General features: G+C 49.0%; 6 protein-coding genes across 6 annotated transcripts; 4 read left to right on the forward strand and 2 right to left on the reverse strand.

The window, feature by feature from the left end:
* The first annotated feature begins 250 nt into the window (after positions 1–250).
* LOC120450316 (spermine oxidase) lies at positions 251–1,997 on the forward strand. The gene has a single exon (XM_039633269.2). The coding sequence runs from the start codon at positions 451–453 to the stop codon at positions 1,879–1,881; it is 1,431 nt and encodes a 476-aa protein (XP_039489203.1). The 5' UTR covers positions 251–450; the 3' UTR covers positions 1,882–1,997.
* Positions 1,998–2,053: 56 nt separating this feature from the next.
* On the forward strand, positions 2,054–5,628 carry LOC120450314 (valine--tRNA ligase, mitochondrial-like). The gene is made up of 5 exons (XM_039633267.1): positions 2,054–2,334; positions 2,404–4,157; positions 4,220–4,669; positions 4,729–5,358; positions 5,419–5,628. Exons 1-5 carry the CDS (start codon positions 2,241–2,243, stop codon positions 5,473–5,475), a joined length of 2,985 nt encoding a protein of 994 aa, XP_039489201.1. The 5' UTR covers positions 2,054–2,240; the 3' UTR covers positions 5,476–5,628.
* A 278-nt stretch (positions 5,629–5,906) lies between these two features.
* Positions 5,907–8,203, reverse strand: LOC120447616. Its single transcript, XM_039629109.1, has 5 exons — positions 8,189–8,203; positions 7,788–7,823; positions 7,615–7,723; positions 6,885–7,043; positions 5,907–6,827 (listed from the first exon to the last, which is right to left on the reverse strand). The coding sequence occupies exons 1-5, from the start codon at positions 8,201–8,203 to the stop codon at positions 5,953–5,955; spliced, it is 1,194 nt and encodes a 397-aa protein (XP_039485043.1). The 3' UTR covers positions 5,907–5,952.
* LOC120450315 (spermine oxidase-like) lies at positions 8,114–9,859 on the forward strand. Its single transcript, XM_039633268.2, has one exon. The coding sequence runs from the start codon at positions 8,313–8,315 to the stop codon at positions 9,741–9,743; it is 1,431 nt and encodes a 476-aa protein (XP_039489202.1). The 5' UTR covers positions 8,114–8,312; the 3' UTR covers positions 9,744–9,859.
* A 56-nt stretch (positions 9,860–9,915) lies between these two features.
* On the forward strand, positions 9,916–13,490 carry LOC120450312 (valine--tRNA ligase, mitochondrial-like). The gene is made up of 5 exons (XM_039633266.1): positions 9,916–10,196; positions 10,266–12,019; positions 12,082–12,531; positions 12,591–13,220; positions 13,281–13,490. Exons 1-5 carry the CDS (start codon positions 10,103–10,105, stop codon positions 13,335–13,337), a joined length of 2,985 nt encoding a protein of 994 aa, XP_039489200.1. The 5' UTR covers positions 9,916–10,102; the 3' UTR covers positions 13,338–13,490.
* A 278-nt stretch (positions 13,491–13,768) lies between these two features.
* LOC120450317 lies at positions 13,769–15,975 on the reverse strand. The gene is made up of 3 exons (XM_039633271.2): positions 15,477–15,975; positions 14,747–14,905; positions 13,769–14,689 (listed from the first exon to the last, which is right to left on the reverse strand). The coding sequence occupies exons 1-3, from the start codon at positions 15,688–15,690 to the stop codon at positions 13,815–13,817; spliced, it is 1,248 nt and encodes a 415-aa protein (XP_039489205.1). The 5' UTR covers positions 15,691–15,975; the 3' UTR covers positions 13,769–13,814.
* Between the last annotated feature and the right edge of the window lie 808 nt (positions 15,976–16,783).

Here is a 16,783-nt window from a genome sequence, read left to right on the forward strand (position 1 = left end):
AGTGGCTATTTCAGTTCGATTGGGTTGGCAGCACCAAAAGCTATCGAGTTTTAAACCTATCGTATTTGAAATCTTTACTATCTTGCTTATTTGAACAGGCAAAAATATTAGAGAATATTACAGAATTTGGTTATTACTGTTATTTATATGACCAAGTAATAAAAAATGAGTTATTTATTAAAACATTAGTTTTGACGGAGCATGTTAGGTAACAAAGGCAGAAATAATTTTACCTGAGATCATTTTTATGTTGTGTGACCCGGATTCTCAATGTAACATTTTTGTGGCTCAAAACCTGTAAAGCGTGCAAAAAGTTGCGCTCCAACCGCAGAGGAAGCCATTGAAATGCAGCATCCAACACTTGCCAAGTTGGCCCACAATTTGAAAACTTCATCAGTAGCTCGTTGATCGTCTGCTCTTTCGGTCGAACCTAACAGCCAACGTTTCAGGATGGAAAAATGCCGTGCCTCCTCTAGGATAGTAATAATCGGGGCAGGAGTTTCGGGGATTGCGGCCGCCACACGACTCCTGCAGAACAATTTCCATAATGTCCAGATCCTGGAGGCGGAGAATCGTATTGGCGGGCGGATTAACACCGTATATTTTGGTGACAACGTCATCGATTTGGGGGCCCAGTGGTGTCATGGAAAGCAGCAAAATTGTGTGTACGACATGGTCAAGGACATGGGTATCCTGCACGAGACGGGCGACTATTACAGTCCAATCAAGAGGGTGAGATCCAACAAGGAGGTGATCCCGCATGAACTGGCCACCAAAATTCACGACATTGCCGTGAAAAGCATGCCGAGTGGTCCACATCCGGTTGTCGGTTCCTTTGGCACCCACCTGGCGCAGGAATACTGGCGCAGGATCGAGAGCGAGCTACCCGAACTGGACAGGACGGTGGCTAGTGAGTCTTTGAATACGTTTGCGAAGCATGAAAGCTCTATCATTGGAGCGGACAATCTATTCGAGGTCTCGGTGAGGGAGCACATCGAGTACCACGAATGTGATGGCGACAAGCTGCTCCACTGGGGAACGAAGGGCTTCCGACGTTTCCTGCGCCTGCTGATGCATGTCAGCGAGGATTCGCCAGAGGAGCTGGGCTTACTGAAAGGACGCGTTCAACTGGCCAAAAAGGTGACCAAGATCGAGTTGGCGTGCCCGCGTAAGGTAATCCTGCGCTGTGAGGATGGGGATTACTTTGAGGCGGATCACGTCATCTGCACCGTTTCCCTGGGCGTCCTGCAGGAGCAGCACGAGAAGCTGTTCATCCCACCGCTGCCCGCAGCCAAGGTGAATGCTATTCGAGGCCTCACCCTCGGCACTGTGAACAAACTGTATTTGGAGTACGGGAAGCAGCCTCTTCCCGATGGTTGGGTGGGTTTCTTCTGCCTTTGGCTGGAACAGGATCTGACAGAGCTGCGTAAGACGGAACATTTCTGGGTGGAGGGCATCACCGGTGTCCACATGATCACCTGCCAGCCCCGAATGCTGATGGCCTGGGTGAATGGTCCGCATGGACGCCACATGGAGAACCTGTCCGATGAGAAAGTGCTGGAGGGCTTGCAATGGCTCTTCCGAAAGTTTCTCACTTTTGAAATTCCGCCGCCGCAGCGTTTCGTTCGCAGCAAGTGGTTTTCGAATCCGAACTTTCGTGGCAGTTGGAGTCATCGTCCCACCAAGGCCGATGAAAGGAAAACGGGCCCCTGGGATCTGGAGTCGCCTGTGCTGGGAGAAGATGGTCACATGGGTCTCCTTTTTGCCGGAGAGGCGTCCAGCAGGAATTACTTCTCCACCGTTCACGGAGCTGTTGAGGCGGGCTATCGGGAAGCAGACCGCCTGATTGGTCATTACACCTCATGCAGTGTCAAGGCTTGAAAATCGTAATGTTTGCTAATGTATTCTTTTGCTATGTACTCTTCTGTATGTTTGGGTTCGTAAAATATGTGGTTTCTTAATAAAATTATTCCATCTTTTATATAAAAGCAGAAAAACTAGCTTGTATCATGATTTTCATATACGTAGCCTCTGAGTTATTTTAGGTAACTTTCTTTTCTGACAAATCAAAAAAATAAAGAAAAAGTTTTTAAAAAAATTGAGGAGGAAAGCTCTACCGTTATCGCATTTGAAATTGGCGCCCAAAATCTATTTATCGATTATTTCACAGCTGTTTTTCTACCATCACCGCCAAGATTACAGCAACTTTTTTTTGACATAACATAACACAACATTAAAAAATGCAAATAATTAGGAACTGCAGCAGTAAGCTACTCAGACACAAGTACCTGTGCCAGCCAAGGGTCTACGCCCTATACTATAGTACCCTCAAAGGTGCGTTACCTCCAGTTTCATTCAAAAACCCAGTACCGGCTGAGGAACTCAACTTCTTTCCCCTTTCAGATGCGGCTAAGGAGCTTCCGTTGGCAGCAGGATACCAGCCACGGCCAGTGGAAAACGCGTACTGGGAGCGGGAGGAGCGCCAGGCCAATCTGCCCAAGGCTTCGGCCAGCAGTTGCAAGCGGGGCACCTATCGCATGCTTCTGCCGCCGCCAAATGTAACCGGCAATCTGCATTTGGGCCACGCACTGATGGCCACCGTGCAGGATGTGATTGCCCGCCAGCGCGAACAACTCGGCTACCATGTGGACTGGGTGCCAGGCACAGATCACGCGGGCATTGCCACCCAGGTGGTCGTGGAACGCACTATTGCCGCTTCTCAGGCGAAAACGCGTCAGGAGCTGGGACGCTCGGCCTTTCTGGACGAAGTGTGGCGCTGGAAGGCGGAGAAGGGTGCAGGTATTGTGCAGGATCTCCGTCAACTGGGCTGCAAGCTCAACTGGCAGCGAGAATACTTTACTATGGACGAGCAGCAGGCGCATGCAGTGAACGTAGCATTCGAGCGACTCTTTGACGAAGGTCTAATTCAACGGCGCAACTCGCTCGTCAACTGGTCCACCACCCTGCGTTCCGCCATATCTGATATCGAGGTGGATGTTGTCGACATCAAGGAGCCGGTTGAGATGGCCGTGCCCGGCTACGAACACAATGTGCTCTTTGGCCGGATCTATGATTTGGCCTATCGTGTGGTGGATGGCGAAACGCTGCCCGATGGTTCAGTTGAGGAGATTGTGGTGTCCACCACTAGACCAGAGACCATTTTGGGAGATGTAGCTGTCGCAGTACATCCGCTCGATCCACGCTACGCCAAGTACCGAAACCTGGATCAGGTGAACCTGAAGCACCCCTTCCGTGATGACACCATTCCACTCGTTTTCGATATCTCCGTGGACCAGGAGCTTGGCACCGGTGCAGTGAAGATCACACCTGCCCATGACAAATTTGATTTCGAGCTGGCCAATCGCCATAAGCTTCAGCCTCGCCAGGTGTTCAACGAAACGGGCCATGTGCTGGAGGAGTATTCCGAGTTCAAGGGCATTCCGCGCTTTGAGGCGCGTGAGCTCATTGTCAATCGCCTGGAGGAATTGGATTTGCTGCGCCAGGTGCGCTCTCATACCATGCAGTTGCCCATCTGCTCGCGCTCCAAGGACGTCATTGAGTACATGATATTGCCGCAGTGGTTCCTCAAGTGCAAGGAGTTGGCAAAGGATGCCTTATCTGAACTCCATAGCGGACGTCTGCAAATCCTGCCTCCGAGCTTCGAAACGGAGTGGGAACGCTGGCTGCAGGACAGCCGCGACTGGTGCATTTCCCGGCAGTTGTGGTGGGGCCATCAGGTACCCGCATACGAGGTGATCGACTCCCAGGGAAAAAGTCAATGGGTGGCTGCCGTTAGCGAGAAGGCAGCCAGGCAGAAAGCCAAACAACTCGTGGGTAGCGAGGAATTTACTTTAAAACGCGACCCGGATGTTCTGGACACTTGGTTTTCTTCGTCGCTGCTGCCCTTCTCCACGGCCGGTTGGCCGGAGGAAAGCTACAAGGAAAGGTATCCTTTGGACATAATGCAGACGGGCCACGATATTATCTTCTTTTGGGTGGCGCGCATGATGATGATGGGTCTGAAGCTGACCGGCGAGGCACCCTTTCAGAGAATATTGCTGAACGGCATTGTGTGCGATGCCCATGGCAGAAAAATGTCCAAGAGTCTCGGCAACATCGTGGCCCCACAGCAAGTGGTCCAGGGCGCCAGTTTAGAGGTAACTTATGCCATTCTCAGCATTAATCATACATCAATTTTACTTTTACTTTTCATCTGCAGAGCCTGAAGGCTGGCTTAGAGCAATCCTGCGAGGCGGGCATCATTAAGCCGGCAGAGTTGAAGACCTCCACGGCTGGAATGACGAAAATGTTCCCCAATGGTATCCAGGAGTGCGGCACCGATGCGCTACGCTTCACCCTGATGAGCCACAACATCAAAAGCCACTTCATCAGCTTCGATGTGAACGCCTGCTACACCAACAAACTGTTCCTAAACAAGATTTGGCAAGCAATGCGCTTTACACTCGGCTCTGCCAAGGGGCTGGGCATCTCGCTGCATCAGTTTGAGACACTTGAAGGTGTGAGTCTGGGCATTTGGGATCGCTGGATCATCGGTCGCCTGGCCGAGACCTTGTCTGTCTGCTCGCAGAGCTATGGCAACTACAATTTCCACTTGGCCACAGCAGCCCTAAAGACCTTTTTCTATCAAAATCTCTGTGATACTTACTTGGTAAGTTTGTTGTCATTAGATTGGTAATGTACAAACCCAAAAGCTTCTAAAATCGACAGGAAACCACCAAAACTGCGATAGCTAATCGCACTGCCGATGCCTACATCCATGTGGGCACCCTGACTGCTTGCCTTAGCTGGGGTCTGCAGGCGATGGCCCCATATACGCCCTTTGTGGCTTCCGAGTTGCTGCAGCATGTGCCCCTTAATATAGAGCTAAAACTGTCCGACTACAAGGATGAGCAGTTGGCCGAAGAGGTCAACGAAATAGTGAGCATCTGCCAGAATGTGCGGCAGATTAAGAGTCGCAACGAGATCAGCAAGCGGCACCAGCCGCACCTCAGCTTGTTCGCCCAGAATACGGACTCGGAGGGAGTGCTTCGTCGCCACCTGCCGCAGATCAAGGTGCTCACTCGCTGTGAAGACGTGGAGCTGGAACTGCTGGACGAGAGCTCAAAGATTTCAAAGCAACTCAGCTTCTTCTCCACGGCTGGCGCACTCTGCTCCTTCGGCTTGAGGGTGAGCGATGGATTGGCCGTGACGGCGGAAAAACGCGACGAGATGCAGCTGGCCAATACTAAGAAACTGAAAAAGCTGGTCACCGAACTGCAGCGGTATCGCATGCGTCTGGATAACGAAGCGTTCCAGCTGATGGCCGACAAGAATGTTAAGACGCACTTCGAAAATAAGGTAAGGCGCCATAATGTTTTGTTCTTTAACTAAACTATGTTTACTCGTTCTTTATTGCAGGTCAAAGAGTTGGAGGCGGAAATCAGCAGTCTCACTCGGCTGGCAGTGTCGTCCTAATCCACTGCATAGAAATAAGCTTAGATTAAATAAGCTTAGCTTCCTTGTTGTCTTACAACCGCCTAAGTCATCTGTTTGTTTAGATTTAAAGACTGCCATAATTATTAAATGCGCAAAGTACCTTGAAAAGGTATTAAGCCTTAAGATATTAAACCTTTGCCTGTAGTCAACTTCTTTTAGGAAAATTTTGACATTTCTTTTGTCCCATAAACCGCAAAATACTACATATTTTTGTTGAATTTGTTTTAAAATCCCATTAGATCATTTTTGCTAATTGCCAAGTTCACGAAATCAAACGAATATTGGTTTAAATCGGAAATGGTTATAGTTTTTACACTTTCCAATGTTAATTAGGGTTTATATTTACTAGATGCTTTGCACAAATTCCTCGAAAGGATCCCCAATTTCTCTCCGCCAGTTAAGTAGCGCGATTTTTAGTTATGCTATGATTATCAAGTCTTTTATTTTATACTATATTTACAGAATTGGACATGCGTTCTGCGAATACGACAAGTAGAAGCCACGATTCGAGATGTCCATGTCCTCGTTACTATCGGTGACTGTGTAGACAACGAAGGGCTTCGCCGACGTGGTCGTGGATACCAGACCCAGTCCACAAAAGCGATCGCTGGGCATCGAAACTCCGCCCTGCGTTGGCGCCGGTATGATGATGTAGTCGGTGGTGCATTCCTGGCTCTGCACGGATGAGGTGGCCAGCAGAGTGGGATCCACTGCACCCACATCGTTGGTCAGCGTAAAGGAGTACGTGTCGGAGCCAACCTGGCTGTAGGTGATGGAGCACATTCCCGTTGCCTTGCGTATGCAAATACCATAGTTGGTGTTCGCCAACTGCCTGGTGCCCTGCACTCCTATGGAATTGAGAGCGGAGGCAGCTGCCGAATTGTAGTTAAAACTGGCCAGGGTGCCGCTGCTGGGCATGTAGTACTGCAGGCAACCGGCCGGAGCCAAAGTGGCCGACGAGCATCCCAGCATCCTGATCTGGAACTGCCAGTTGCGGTTGAATGTATAGCTTCCGGAGGTGGCCACCGAGATGGTGATCGGATTGACGCCGTTAAAGTCCACATACACATGCTGACCGGCGTTCTCGCCACAAATGCTGGGCACTTGCGAGGCTCCTCCAGTGATGGTCAACGCATCCGTGGCGCAGGATCCATCGCCCGACGGTGGAGCCAGCGATAGCGCCAGGAAGTCCACACGCAGCTGGCAGATGGTCGAGTCCGGTGGAGTGACCACAATGGAGCACCGTCCGCCGCCGCCATAAGGAGCCGGATAGTTGCTGTTGTAGAAGTACGTATTGTTATAGGAAGTACTTGCTCCGCATGTCCTTTGATCTGCAGGGATAATTTGTTATTGAGTACTTGATTGAGGAACTTTTTGAAAGTACTTACAAATGCAGCAAATGGCCTGCGCTGTGATGGAGGAGCAGCTGCCCGCCGCCACTCCGCTGTTGTCCGAGCACTCGCCGTTGATGACGCAGGTGCCCAGGAGCAGGTTGTTGCCAATACAAATGTCGTTGGAGAAGCGACCGATTGTGTAGAAGGGAAACCCTAGAAACAAAAGAAAAATGGTCATTGGAATGACACTTAAAAATGCTCGGGGGGAATTATGACCGAAGGAATGGGAGATTGTAACTTTACTGTTCCAAGAAATTGCAGTCAGCCCTTTATCACTGATTGTAAAATCCAAAAACAGATAAGTTTACAGTAGTAAGTTAATAACTAAAATATAAAAATTTGTTACTGAAAATGTAGAAGTGATCTAAGAGATAATTGGATTCTAAAACACTAAGCTTGGAATAAGCTTAAATACTTCTACTACCTGACTCAAATTAGTGAACAACTAGAAATCAAATCGCTAACTAAGCCTTTATTACTTAGCGAGGCTCCACTTTATACTCCACAAAATGCAATGCGCAAATGGAAACGTTTTCCGCGGAAGCAATGATGATTGTAGAACATGGGGACAGCTAAAACTGAAGAATCCACCTGCGGTACATGCACAGTGGGTGATAATTGAGGCCTGACCCACATACCTCCACCACGACGGAAAAACAAACTGCCGGCATTCATACGGTCAGATCTCGACCAGAGTAACCTGCTGCGGGGAGCTCAAACTTACAGCGAGGATGTCGCGATCCACTGCGCGCCAAGCTGGAGTTGCCGTCATCCAAGAGTTGGGTATCATTCGCCAGGAGCAGGGTTTCATTAGCCTTCGTGACGTTTAATTCCTAGTTGGGTGCAATTTTAATGGATTTTCTAGCTTTTTCAAGGATTTTAATGCATTTTCTTTGCCTGGGACGTTTTTGTTGTTTCTGCCTGCGTAGCCTTCTATCGTTATCGCACTAAGTCGATAGCTCCCAGGGCTGAAGTGGCTATTTCAGTTCGATTGGGTTGGCAGCACCAAAAGCTATCGAGTTTTAAACCTATCGTATTTGAAATCTTTACTATCTTGCTTATTTGAACAGGCAAAAATATTAGAGAATATTACAGAATTTGGTTATTACTGTTATTTATATGACCAAGTAATAAAAAATGAGTTATTTATTAAAACATTAGTTTTGACGGAGCATGTTAGGTAACAAAGGCAGAAATAATTTTACCTGAGATCATTTTTATGTTGTGTGACCCGGATTCTCAATGTAACATTTTTGTGGCTCAAAACCTGTAAAGCGTGCAAAAAGTTGCGCTCCAACCGCAGAGGAAGCCATTGAAATGCAGCATCCAACACTTGCCAAGTTGGCCCACAATTTGAAAACTTCATCAGTAGCTCGTTGATCGTCTGCTCTTTCGGTCGAACCTAACAGCCAACGTTTCAGGATGGAAAAATGCCGTGCCTCCTCTAGGATAGTAATAATCGGGGCAGGAGTTTCGGGGATTGCGGCCGCCACACGACTCCTGCAGAACAATTTCCATAATGTCCAGATCCTGGAGGCGGAGAATCGTATTGGCGGGCGGATTAACACCGTATATTTTGGTGACAACGTCATCGATTTGGGGGCCCAGTGGTGTCATGGAAAGCAGCAAAATTGTGTGTACGACATGGTCAAGGACATGGGTATCCTGCACGAGACGGGCGACTATTACAGTCCAATCAAGAGGGTGAGATCCAACAAGGAGGTGATCCCGCATGAACTGGCCACCAAAATTCACGACATTGCCGTGAAAAGCATGCCGAGTGGTCCACATCCGGTTGTCGGTTCCTTTGGCACCCACCTGGCGCAGGAATACTGGCGCAGGATCGAGAGCGAGCTACCCGAACTGGACAGGACGGTGGCTAGTGAGTCTTTGAATACGTTTGCGAAGCATGAAAGCTCTATCATTGGAGCGGACAATCTATTCGAGGTCTCGGTGAGGGAGCACATCGAGTACCACGAATGTGATGGCGACAAGCTGCTCCACTGGGGAACGAAGGGCTTCCGACGTTTCCTGCGCCTGCTGATGCATGTCAGCGAGGATTCGCCAGAGGAGCTGGGCTTACTGAAAGGACGCGTTCAACTGGCCAAAAAGGTGACCAAGATCGAGTTGGCGTGCCCGCGTAAGGTAATCCTGCGCTGTGAGGATGGGGATTACTTTGAGGCGGATCACGTCATCTGCACCGTTTCCCTGGGCGTCCTGCAGGAGCAGCACGAGAAGCTGTTCATCCCACCGCTGCCCGCAGCCAAGGTGAATGCCATTCGAGGCCTCACCCTTGGCACTGTGAACAAACTGTATTTGGAGTACGGGAAGCAGCCACTTCCCGATGGTTGGGTGGGTTTCTTCTGCCTTTGGCTGGAACAGGATCTGACAGAGCTGCGTAAGACGGAACATTTCTGGGTGGAGGGCATCACCGGTGTCCACATGATCACCTGCCAGCCCCGAATGCTGATGGCCTGGGTGAATGGTCCGCATGGACGCCACATGGAGAACCTGTCCGATGAGAAAGTGCTGGAGGGCTTGCAATGGCTCTTCCGAAAGTTTCTCACTTTTGAAATTCCGCCGCCGCAGCGTTTCGTTCGCAGCAAGTGGTTTTCGAATCCGAACTTTCGTGGCAGTTGGAGTCATCGTCCCACCAAGGCCGATGAAAGGAAAACGGGCCCCTGGGATCTGGAGTCGCCTGTGCTGGGAGAAGATGGTCACATGGGTCTCCTTTTTGCCGGAGAGGCGTCCAGCAGGAATTACTTCTCCACCGTTCACGGAGCTGTTGAGGCGGGCTATCGGGAAGCAGACCGCCTGATTGGTCATTACACCTCATGCAGTGTCAAGGCTTGAAAATCGTAATGTTTGCTAATGTATTCTTTTGCTATGTACTCTTCTGTATGTTTGGGTTCGTAAAATATGTGGTTTCTTAATAAAATTATTCCATCTTTTATATAAAAGCAGAAAAACTAGCTTGTATCATGATTTTCATATACGTAGCCTCTGAGTTATTTTAGGTAACTTTCTTTTCTGACAAATCAAAAAAATAAAGAAAAAGTTTTTAAAAAAATTGAGGAGGAAAGCTCTACCGTTATCGCATTTGAAATTGGCGCCCAAAATCTATTTATCGATTATTTCACAGCTGTTTTTCTACCATCACCGCCAAGATTACAGCAACTTTTTTTTGACATAACATAACACAACATTAAAAAATGCAAATAATTAGGAACTGCAGCAGTAAGCTACTCAGACACAAGTACCTGTGCCAGCCAAGGGTCTACGCCCTATACTATAGTACCCTCAAAGGTGCGTTACCTCCAGTTTCATTCAAAAACCCAGTACCGGCTGAGGAACTCAACTTCTTTCCCCTTTCAGATGCGGCTAAGGAGCTTCCGTTGGCAGCAGGATACCAGCCACGGCCAGTGGAAAACGCGTACTGGGAGCGGGAGGAGCGCCAGGCCAATCTGCCCAAGGCTTCGGCCAGCAGTTGCAAGCGGGGCACCTATCGCATGCTTCTGCCGCCGCCAAATGTAACCGGCAATCTGCATTTGGGCCACGCACTGATGGCCACCGTGCAGGATGTGATTGCCCGCCAGCGCGAACAACTCGGCTACCATGTGGACTGGGTGCCAGGCACAGATCACGCGGGCATTGCCACCCAGGTGGTCGTGGAACGCACTATTGCCGCTTCTCAGGCGAAAACGCGTCAGGAGCTGGGACGCTCGGCCTTTCTGGACGAAGTGTGGCGCTGGAAGGCGGAGAAGGGTGCAGGTATTGTGCAGGATCTCCGTCAACTGGGCTGCAAGCTCAACTGGCAGCGAGAATACTTTACTATGGACGAGCAGCAGGCGCATGCAGTGAACGTAGCATTCGAGCGACTCTTTGACGAAGGTCTAATTCAACGGCGCAACTCGCTCGTCAACTGGTCCACCACCCTGCGTTCCGCCATATCTGATATCGAGGTGGATGTTGTCGACATCAAGGAGCCGGTTGAGATGGCCGTGCCCGGCTACGAACACAATGTGCTCTTTGGCCGGATCTATGATTTGGCCTATCGTGTGGTGGATGGCGAAACGCTGCCCGATGGTTCAGTTGAGGAGATTGTGGTGTCCACCACTAGACCAGAGACCATTTTGGGAGATGTAGCTGTCGCAGTACATCCGCTCGATCCACGCTACGCCAAGTACCGAAACCTGGATCAGGTGAACCTGAAGCACCCCTTCCGTGATGACACCATTCCACTCGTTTTCGATATCTCCGTGGACCAGGAGCTTGGCACCGGTGCAGTGAAGATCACACCTGCCCATGACAAATTTGATTTCGAGCTGGCCAATCGCCATAAGCTTCAGCCTCGCCAGGTGTTCAACGAAACGGGCCATGTGCTGGAGGAGTATTCCGAGTTCAAGGGCATTCCGCGCTTTGAGGCGCGTGAGCTCATTGTCAATCGCCTGGAGGAATTGGATTTGCTGCGCCAGGTGCGCTCTCATACCATGCAGTTGCCCATCTGCTCGCGCTCCAAGGACGTCATTGAGTACATGATATTGCCGCAGTGGTTCCTCAAGTGCAAGGAGTTGGCAAAGGATGCCTTATCTGAACTCCATAGCGGACGTCTGCAAATCCTGCCTCCGAGCTTCGAAACGGAGTGGGAACGCTGGCTGCAGGACAGCCGCGACTGGTGCATTTCCCGGCAGTTGTGGTGGGGCCATCAGGTACCCGCATACGAGGTGATCGACTCCCAGGGAAAAAGTCAATGGGTGGCTGCCGTTAGCGAGAAGGCAGCCAGGCAGAAAGCCAAACAACTCGTGGGTAGCGAGGAATTTACTTTAAAACGCGACCCGGATGTTCTGGACACTTGGTTTTCTTCGTCGCTGCTGCCCTTCTCCACGGCCGGTTGGCCGGAGGAAAGCTACAAGGAAAGGTATCCTTTGGACATAATGCAGACGGGCCACGATATTATCTTCTTTTGGGTGGCGCGCATGATGATGATGGGTCTGAAGCTGACCGGCGAGGCACCCTTTCAGAGAATATTGCTGAACGGCATTGTGTGCGATGCCCATGGCAGAAAAATGTCCAAGAGTCTCGGCAACATCGTGGCCCCACAGCAAGTGGTCCAGGGCGCCAGTTTAGAGGTAACTTATGCCATTCTCAGCATTAATCATACATCAATTTTACTTTTACTTTTCATCTGCAGAGCCTGAAGGCTGGCTTAGAGCAATCCTGCGAGGCGGGCATCATTAAGCCGGCAGAGTTGAAGACCTCCACGGCTGGAATGACGAAAATGTTCCCCAATGGTATCCAGGAGTGCGGCACCGATGCGCTACGCTTCACCCTGATGAGCCACAACATCAAAAGCCACTTCATCAGCTTCGATGTGAACGCCTGCTACACCAACAAACTGTTCCTAAACAAGATTTGGCAAGCAATGCGCTTTACACTCGGCTCTGCCAAGGGGCTGGGCATCTCGCTGCATCAGTTTGAGACACTTGAAGGTGTGAGTCTGGGCATTTGGGATCGCTGGATCATCGGTCGCCTGGCCGAGACCTTGTCTGTCTGCTCGCAGAGCTATGGCAACTACAATTTCCACTTGGCCACAGCAGCCCTAAAGACCTTTTTCTATCAAAATCTCTGTGATACTTACTTGGTAAGTTTGTTGTCATTAGATTGGTAATGTACAAACCCAAAAGCTTCTAAAATCGACAGGAAACCACCAAAACTGCGATAGCTAATCGCACTGCCGATGCCTACATCCATGTGGGCACCCTGACTGCTTGCCTTAGCTGGGGTCTGCAGGCGATGGCCCCATATACGCCCTTTGTGGCTTCCGAGTTGCTGCAGCATGTGCCCCTTAATATAGAGCTAAAACTGTCCGACTACAAGGATGAGCAGTTGGCCGAAGAGGTCAACGAAATAGTGAGCATCTGCCAGAATGTGCGGCAGATTAAGAGTCGCAACGAGATCAGCAAGCGGCACCAGCCGCACCTCAGCTTGTTCGCCCAGAATACGGACTCGGAGGGAGTGCTTCGTCGCCACTTGCCGCAGATCAAGGTGCTCACTCGCTGTGAAGACGTGGAGCTGGAACTGCTGGACGAGAGCTCAAAGATTTCAAAGCAACTCAGCTTCTTCTCCACGGCTGGCGCACTCTGCTCCTTCGGCTTGAGGGTGAGCGATGGATTGGCCGTGACGGCGGAAAAACGCGACGAGATGCAGCTGGCCAATACTAAGAAACTGAAAAAGCTGGTCACCGAACTGCAGCGGTATCGCATGCGTCTGGATAACGAAGCGTTCCAGCTGATGGCCGACAAGAATGTTAAGACGCACTTCGAAAATAAGGTAAGGCGCCATAATGTTTTGTTCTTTAACTAAACTATGTTTACTCGTTCTTTATTGCAGGTCAAAGAGTTGGAGGCGGAAATCAGCAGTCTCACTCGGCTGGCAGTGTCGTCCTAATCCACTGCATAGAAATAAGCTTAGATTAAATAAGCTTAGCTTCCTTGTTGTCTTACAACCGCCTAAGTCATCTGTTTGTTTAGATTTAAAGACTGCCATAATTATTAAATGCGCAAAGTACCTTGAAAAGGTATTAAGCCTTAAGATATTAAACCTTTGCCTGTAGTCAACTTCTTTTAGGAAAATTTTGACATTTCTTTTGTCCCATAAACCGCAAAATACTACATATTTTTGTTGAATTTGTTTTAAAATCCCATTAGATCATTTTTGCTAATTGCCAAGTTCACGAAATCAAACGAATATTGGTTTAAATCGGAAATGGTTATAGTTTTTACACTTTCCAATGTTAATTAGGGTTTATATTTACTAGATGCTTTGCACAAATTCCTCGAAAGGATCCCCAATTTCTCTCCGCCAGTTAAGTAGCGCGATTTTTAGTTATGCTATGATTATCAAGTCTTTTATTTTATACTATATTTACAGAATTGGACATGCGTTCTGCGAATACGACAAGTAGAAGCCACGATTCGAGATGTCCATGTCCTCGTTACTATCGGTGACTGTGTAGACAACGAAGGGCTTCGCCGACGTGGTCGTGGATACCAGACCCAGTCCACAAAAGCGATCGCTGGGCATCGAAACTCCGCCCTGCGTTGGCGCCGGTATGATGATGTAGTCGGTGGTGCATTCCTGGCTCTGCACGGATGAGGTGGCCAGCAGAGTGGGATCCACTGCACCCACATCGTTGGTCAGCGTAAAGGAGTACGTGTCGGAGCCAACCTGGCTGTAGGTGATGGAGCACATTCCCGTTGCCTTGCGTATGCAAATACCATAGTTGGTGTTCGCCAACTGCCTGGTGCCCTGCACTCCTATGGAATTGAGAGCGGAGGCAGCTGCCGAATTGTAGTTAAAACTGGCCAGGGTGCCGCTGCTGGGCATGTAGTACTGCAGGCAACCGGCCGGAGCCAAAGTGGCCGACGAGCATCCCAGCATCCTGATCTGGAACTGCCAGTTGCGGTTGAATGTATAGCTTCCGGAGGTGGCCACCGAGATGGTGATCGGATTGACGCCGTTAAAGTCCACATACACATGCTGACCGGCGTTCTCGCCACAAATGCTGGGCACTTGCGAGGCTCCTCCAGTGATGGTCAACGCATCCGTGGCGCAGGATCCATCGCCCGACGGTGGAGCCAGCGATAGCGCCAGGAAGTCCACACGCAGCTGGCAGATGGTCGAGTCCGGTGGAGTGACCACAATGGAGCACCGTCCGCCGCCGCCATAAGGAGCCGGATAGTTGCTGTTGTAGAAGTACGTATTGTTATAGGAAGTACTTGCTCCGCATGTCCTTTGATCTGCAGGGATAATTTGTTATTGAGTACTTGATTGAGGAACTTTTTGAAAGTACTTACAAATGCAGCAAATGGCCTGCGCTGTGATGGAGGAGCAGCTGCCCGCCGCCACTCCGCTGTTGTCCGAGCACTCGCCGTTGATGACGCAGGTGCCCAGGAGCAGGTTGTTGCCAATACAAATGTCGTTGGAGAAGCGACCGATTGTGTAGAAGGGAAACCCTAGAAACAAAAGAAAAATGGTCATTGGAATGACACTTAAAAATGCTCGGGGGGAATTATGACCGAAGGAATGGGAGATTGTAACTTTACTGTTCCAAGAAATTGCAGTCAGCCCTTTATCACTGATTGTAAAATCCAAAAACAGATAAGTTTACAGTAGTAAGTTAATAACTAAAATATAAAAATTTGTTACTGAAAATGTAGAAGTGATCTAAGAGATAATTGGATTCTAAAACACTAAGCTTGGAATAAGCTTAAATACTTCTACTACCTGACTCAAATTAGTGAACAACTAGAAATCAAATCGCTAACTAAGCCTTTATTACTTAGCGAGGCTCCACTTTATACTCCACAAAATGCAATGCGCAAATGGAAACGTTTTCCGCGGAAGCAATGATGATTGTAGAACATGGGGACAGCTAAAACTGAAGAATCCACCTGCGGTACATGCACAGTGGGTGATAATTGAGGCCTGACCCACATACCTCCACCACGACGGAAAAACAAACTGCCGGCATTCATACGGTCAGATCTCGACCAGAGTAACCTGCTGCGGGGAGCTCAAACTTACAGCGAGGATGTCGCGATCCACTGCGCGCCAAGCTGGAGTTGCCGTCATCCAAGAGTTGGGTATCATTCGCCAGGAGCAGGGTTTCATTAGCCTTCGTCTCTGAAGTTAAGGACAAACTGCTGGCACGGGCCGCACTGTAGATGCCCACTATGTAGCTGCTGAAGAAGATGGCCACGAGGACCAAAAGCTGCGAGGAACGGCCACCGGCAGACATGGTAATCGTATGTCGTACGGATCACTTTCGGTTTTCACTCTGGGAGCTGGAGCTAGAGCTAGAGCTGGGACGGATTGGCTACCGATCGAGAGAGAGACGTTCACTCGCGCGTGTGACACAATGGATACTGAGCCGCTGGAGACCCCAGTTTTGGGGGCACAGTCGGATGGGCCAGCCCAGTGGGCTGCTCAGGTGCTAATTGAGAGAACCCGACGGCCTATGCACCGAGCACAGGGACGGCTCCAGACCACTTAATCGAAATGTGGAGGCATTTCTTATCTGCATTTAAGCATATGCATTTGCAATTCCCAATGTAATTTATTTTTAAATGTAATATTTCCAATCGTAGTTTAAAGACATAAAAAAACATGATCCTATGAAGAAAATATAATCAAAATATTTTATATAATTCCTTAATATCTAATACAATCTAATCTAATATAGTCATATATATTCTGATTCAATCTAATACTATCTTATATAATCCAATATAAGCTAATACAATCTAATTTAATCTAATACATTATAATATAATCATATATAACCCTAAAATATAATTCTCTCTAAGATTACAATCTACAACATTTAAGTATAGTCCAATATAGTTTATTACCAAATTATAAAGTATTATATAAAGAATATAATTATCCGATCCTATGAAAATATATGAAAAATATATGTTTATCATGTTACTTTCAAGGACATGCAAGTCTTTCTGCATCGTGACTCATTTGCTGTGCTCAATGGTCCAATTTCACCATATGATCACCACCCCGATCCGCTCCTGTCCGGAGATCGTGTGGCGCCTATTTCGCCTGGTCGGGGAGAGAATGTGGAGCACTCACGCATGCCAAGTGCTCGGCTTCTAACTCGTATTGGCTTTATTGGTTACCCGAATTCACGCGTACCGCTTCTAGACAAAAACAAACCGATTTCTGGCCGAGGAAAGTGATAGAAATGCCTGACACTGCCACTGGTATCCAATTTGGCGGACTGAGCACGCGTGCAGCGCCGCATGATTCCCCGGATGGGATAAAAGAAAGTGTACGTATGTTTGCTCTGCTCTGCTCTCCTCTGCGGTATGTAAACCCAG

This window comes from Drosophila santomea, chromosome 3L (assembly GCF_016746245.2).
Source record: "Drosophila santomea strain STO CAGO 1482 chromosome 3L, Prin_Dsan_1.1, whole genome shotgun sequence".
NCBI classification, from domain to species: Eukaryota; Metazoa; Arthropoda; class Insecta; order Diptera; family Drosophilidae; genus Drosophila; species Drosophila santomea.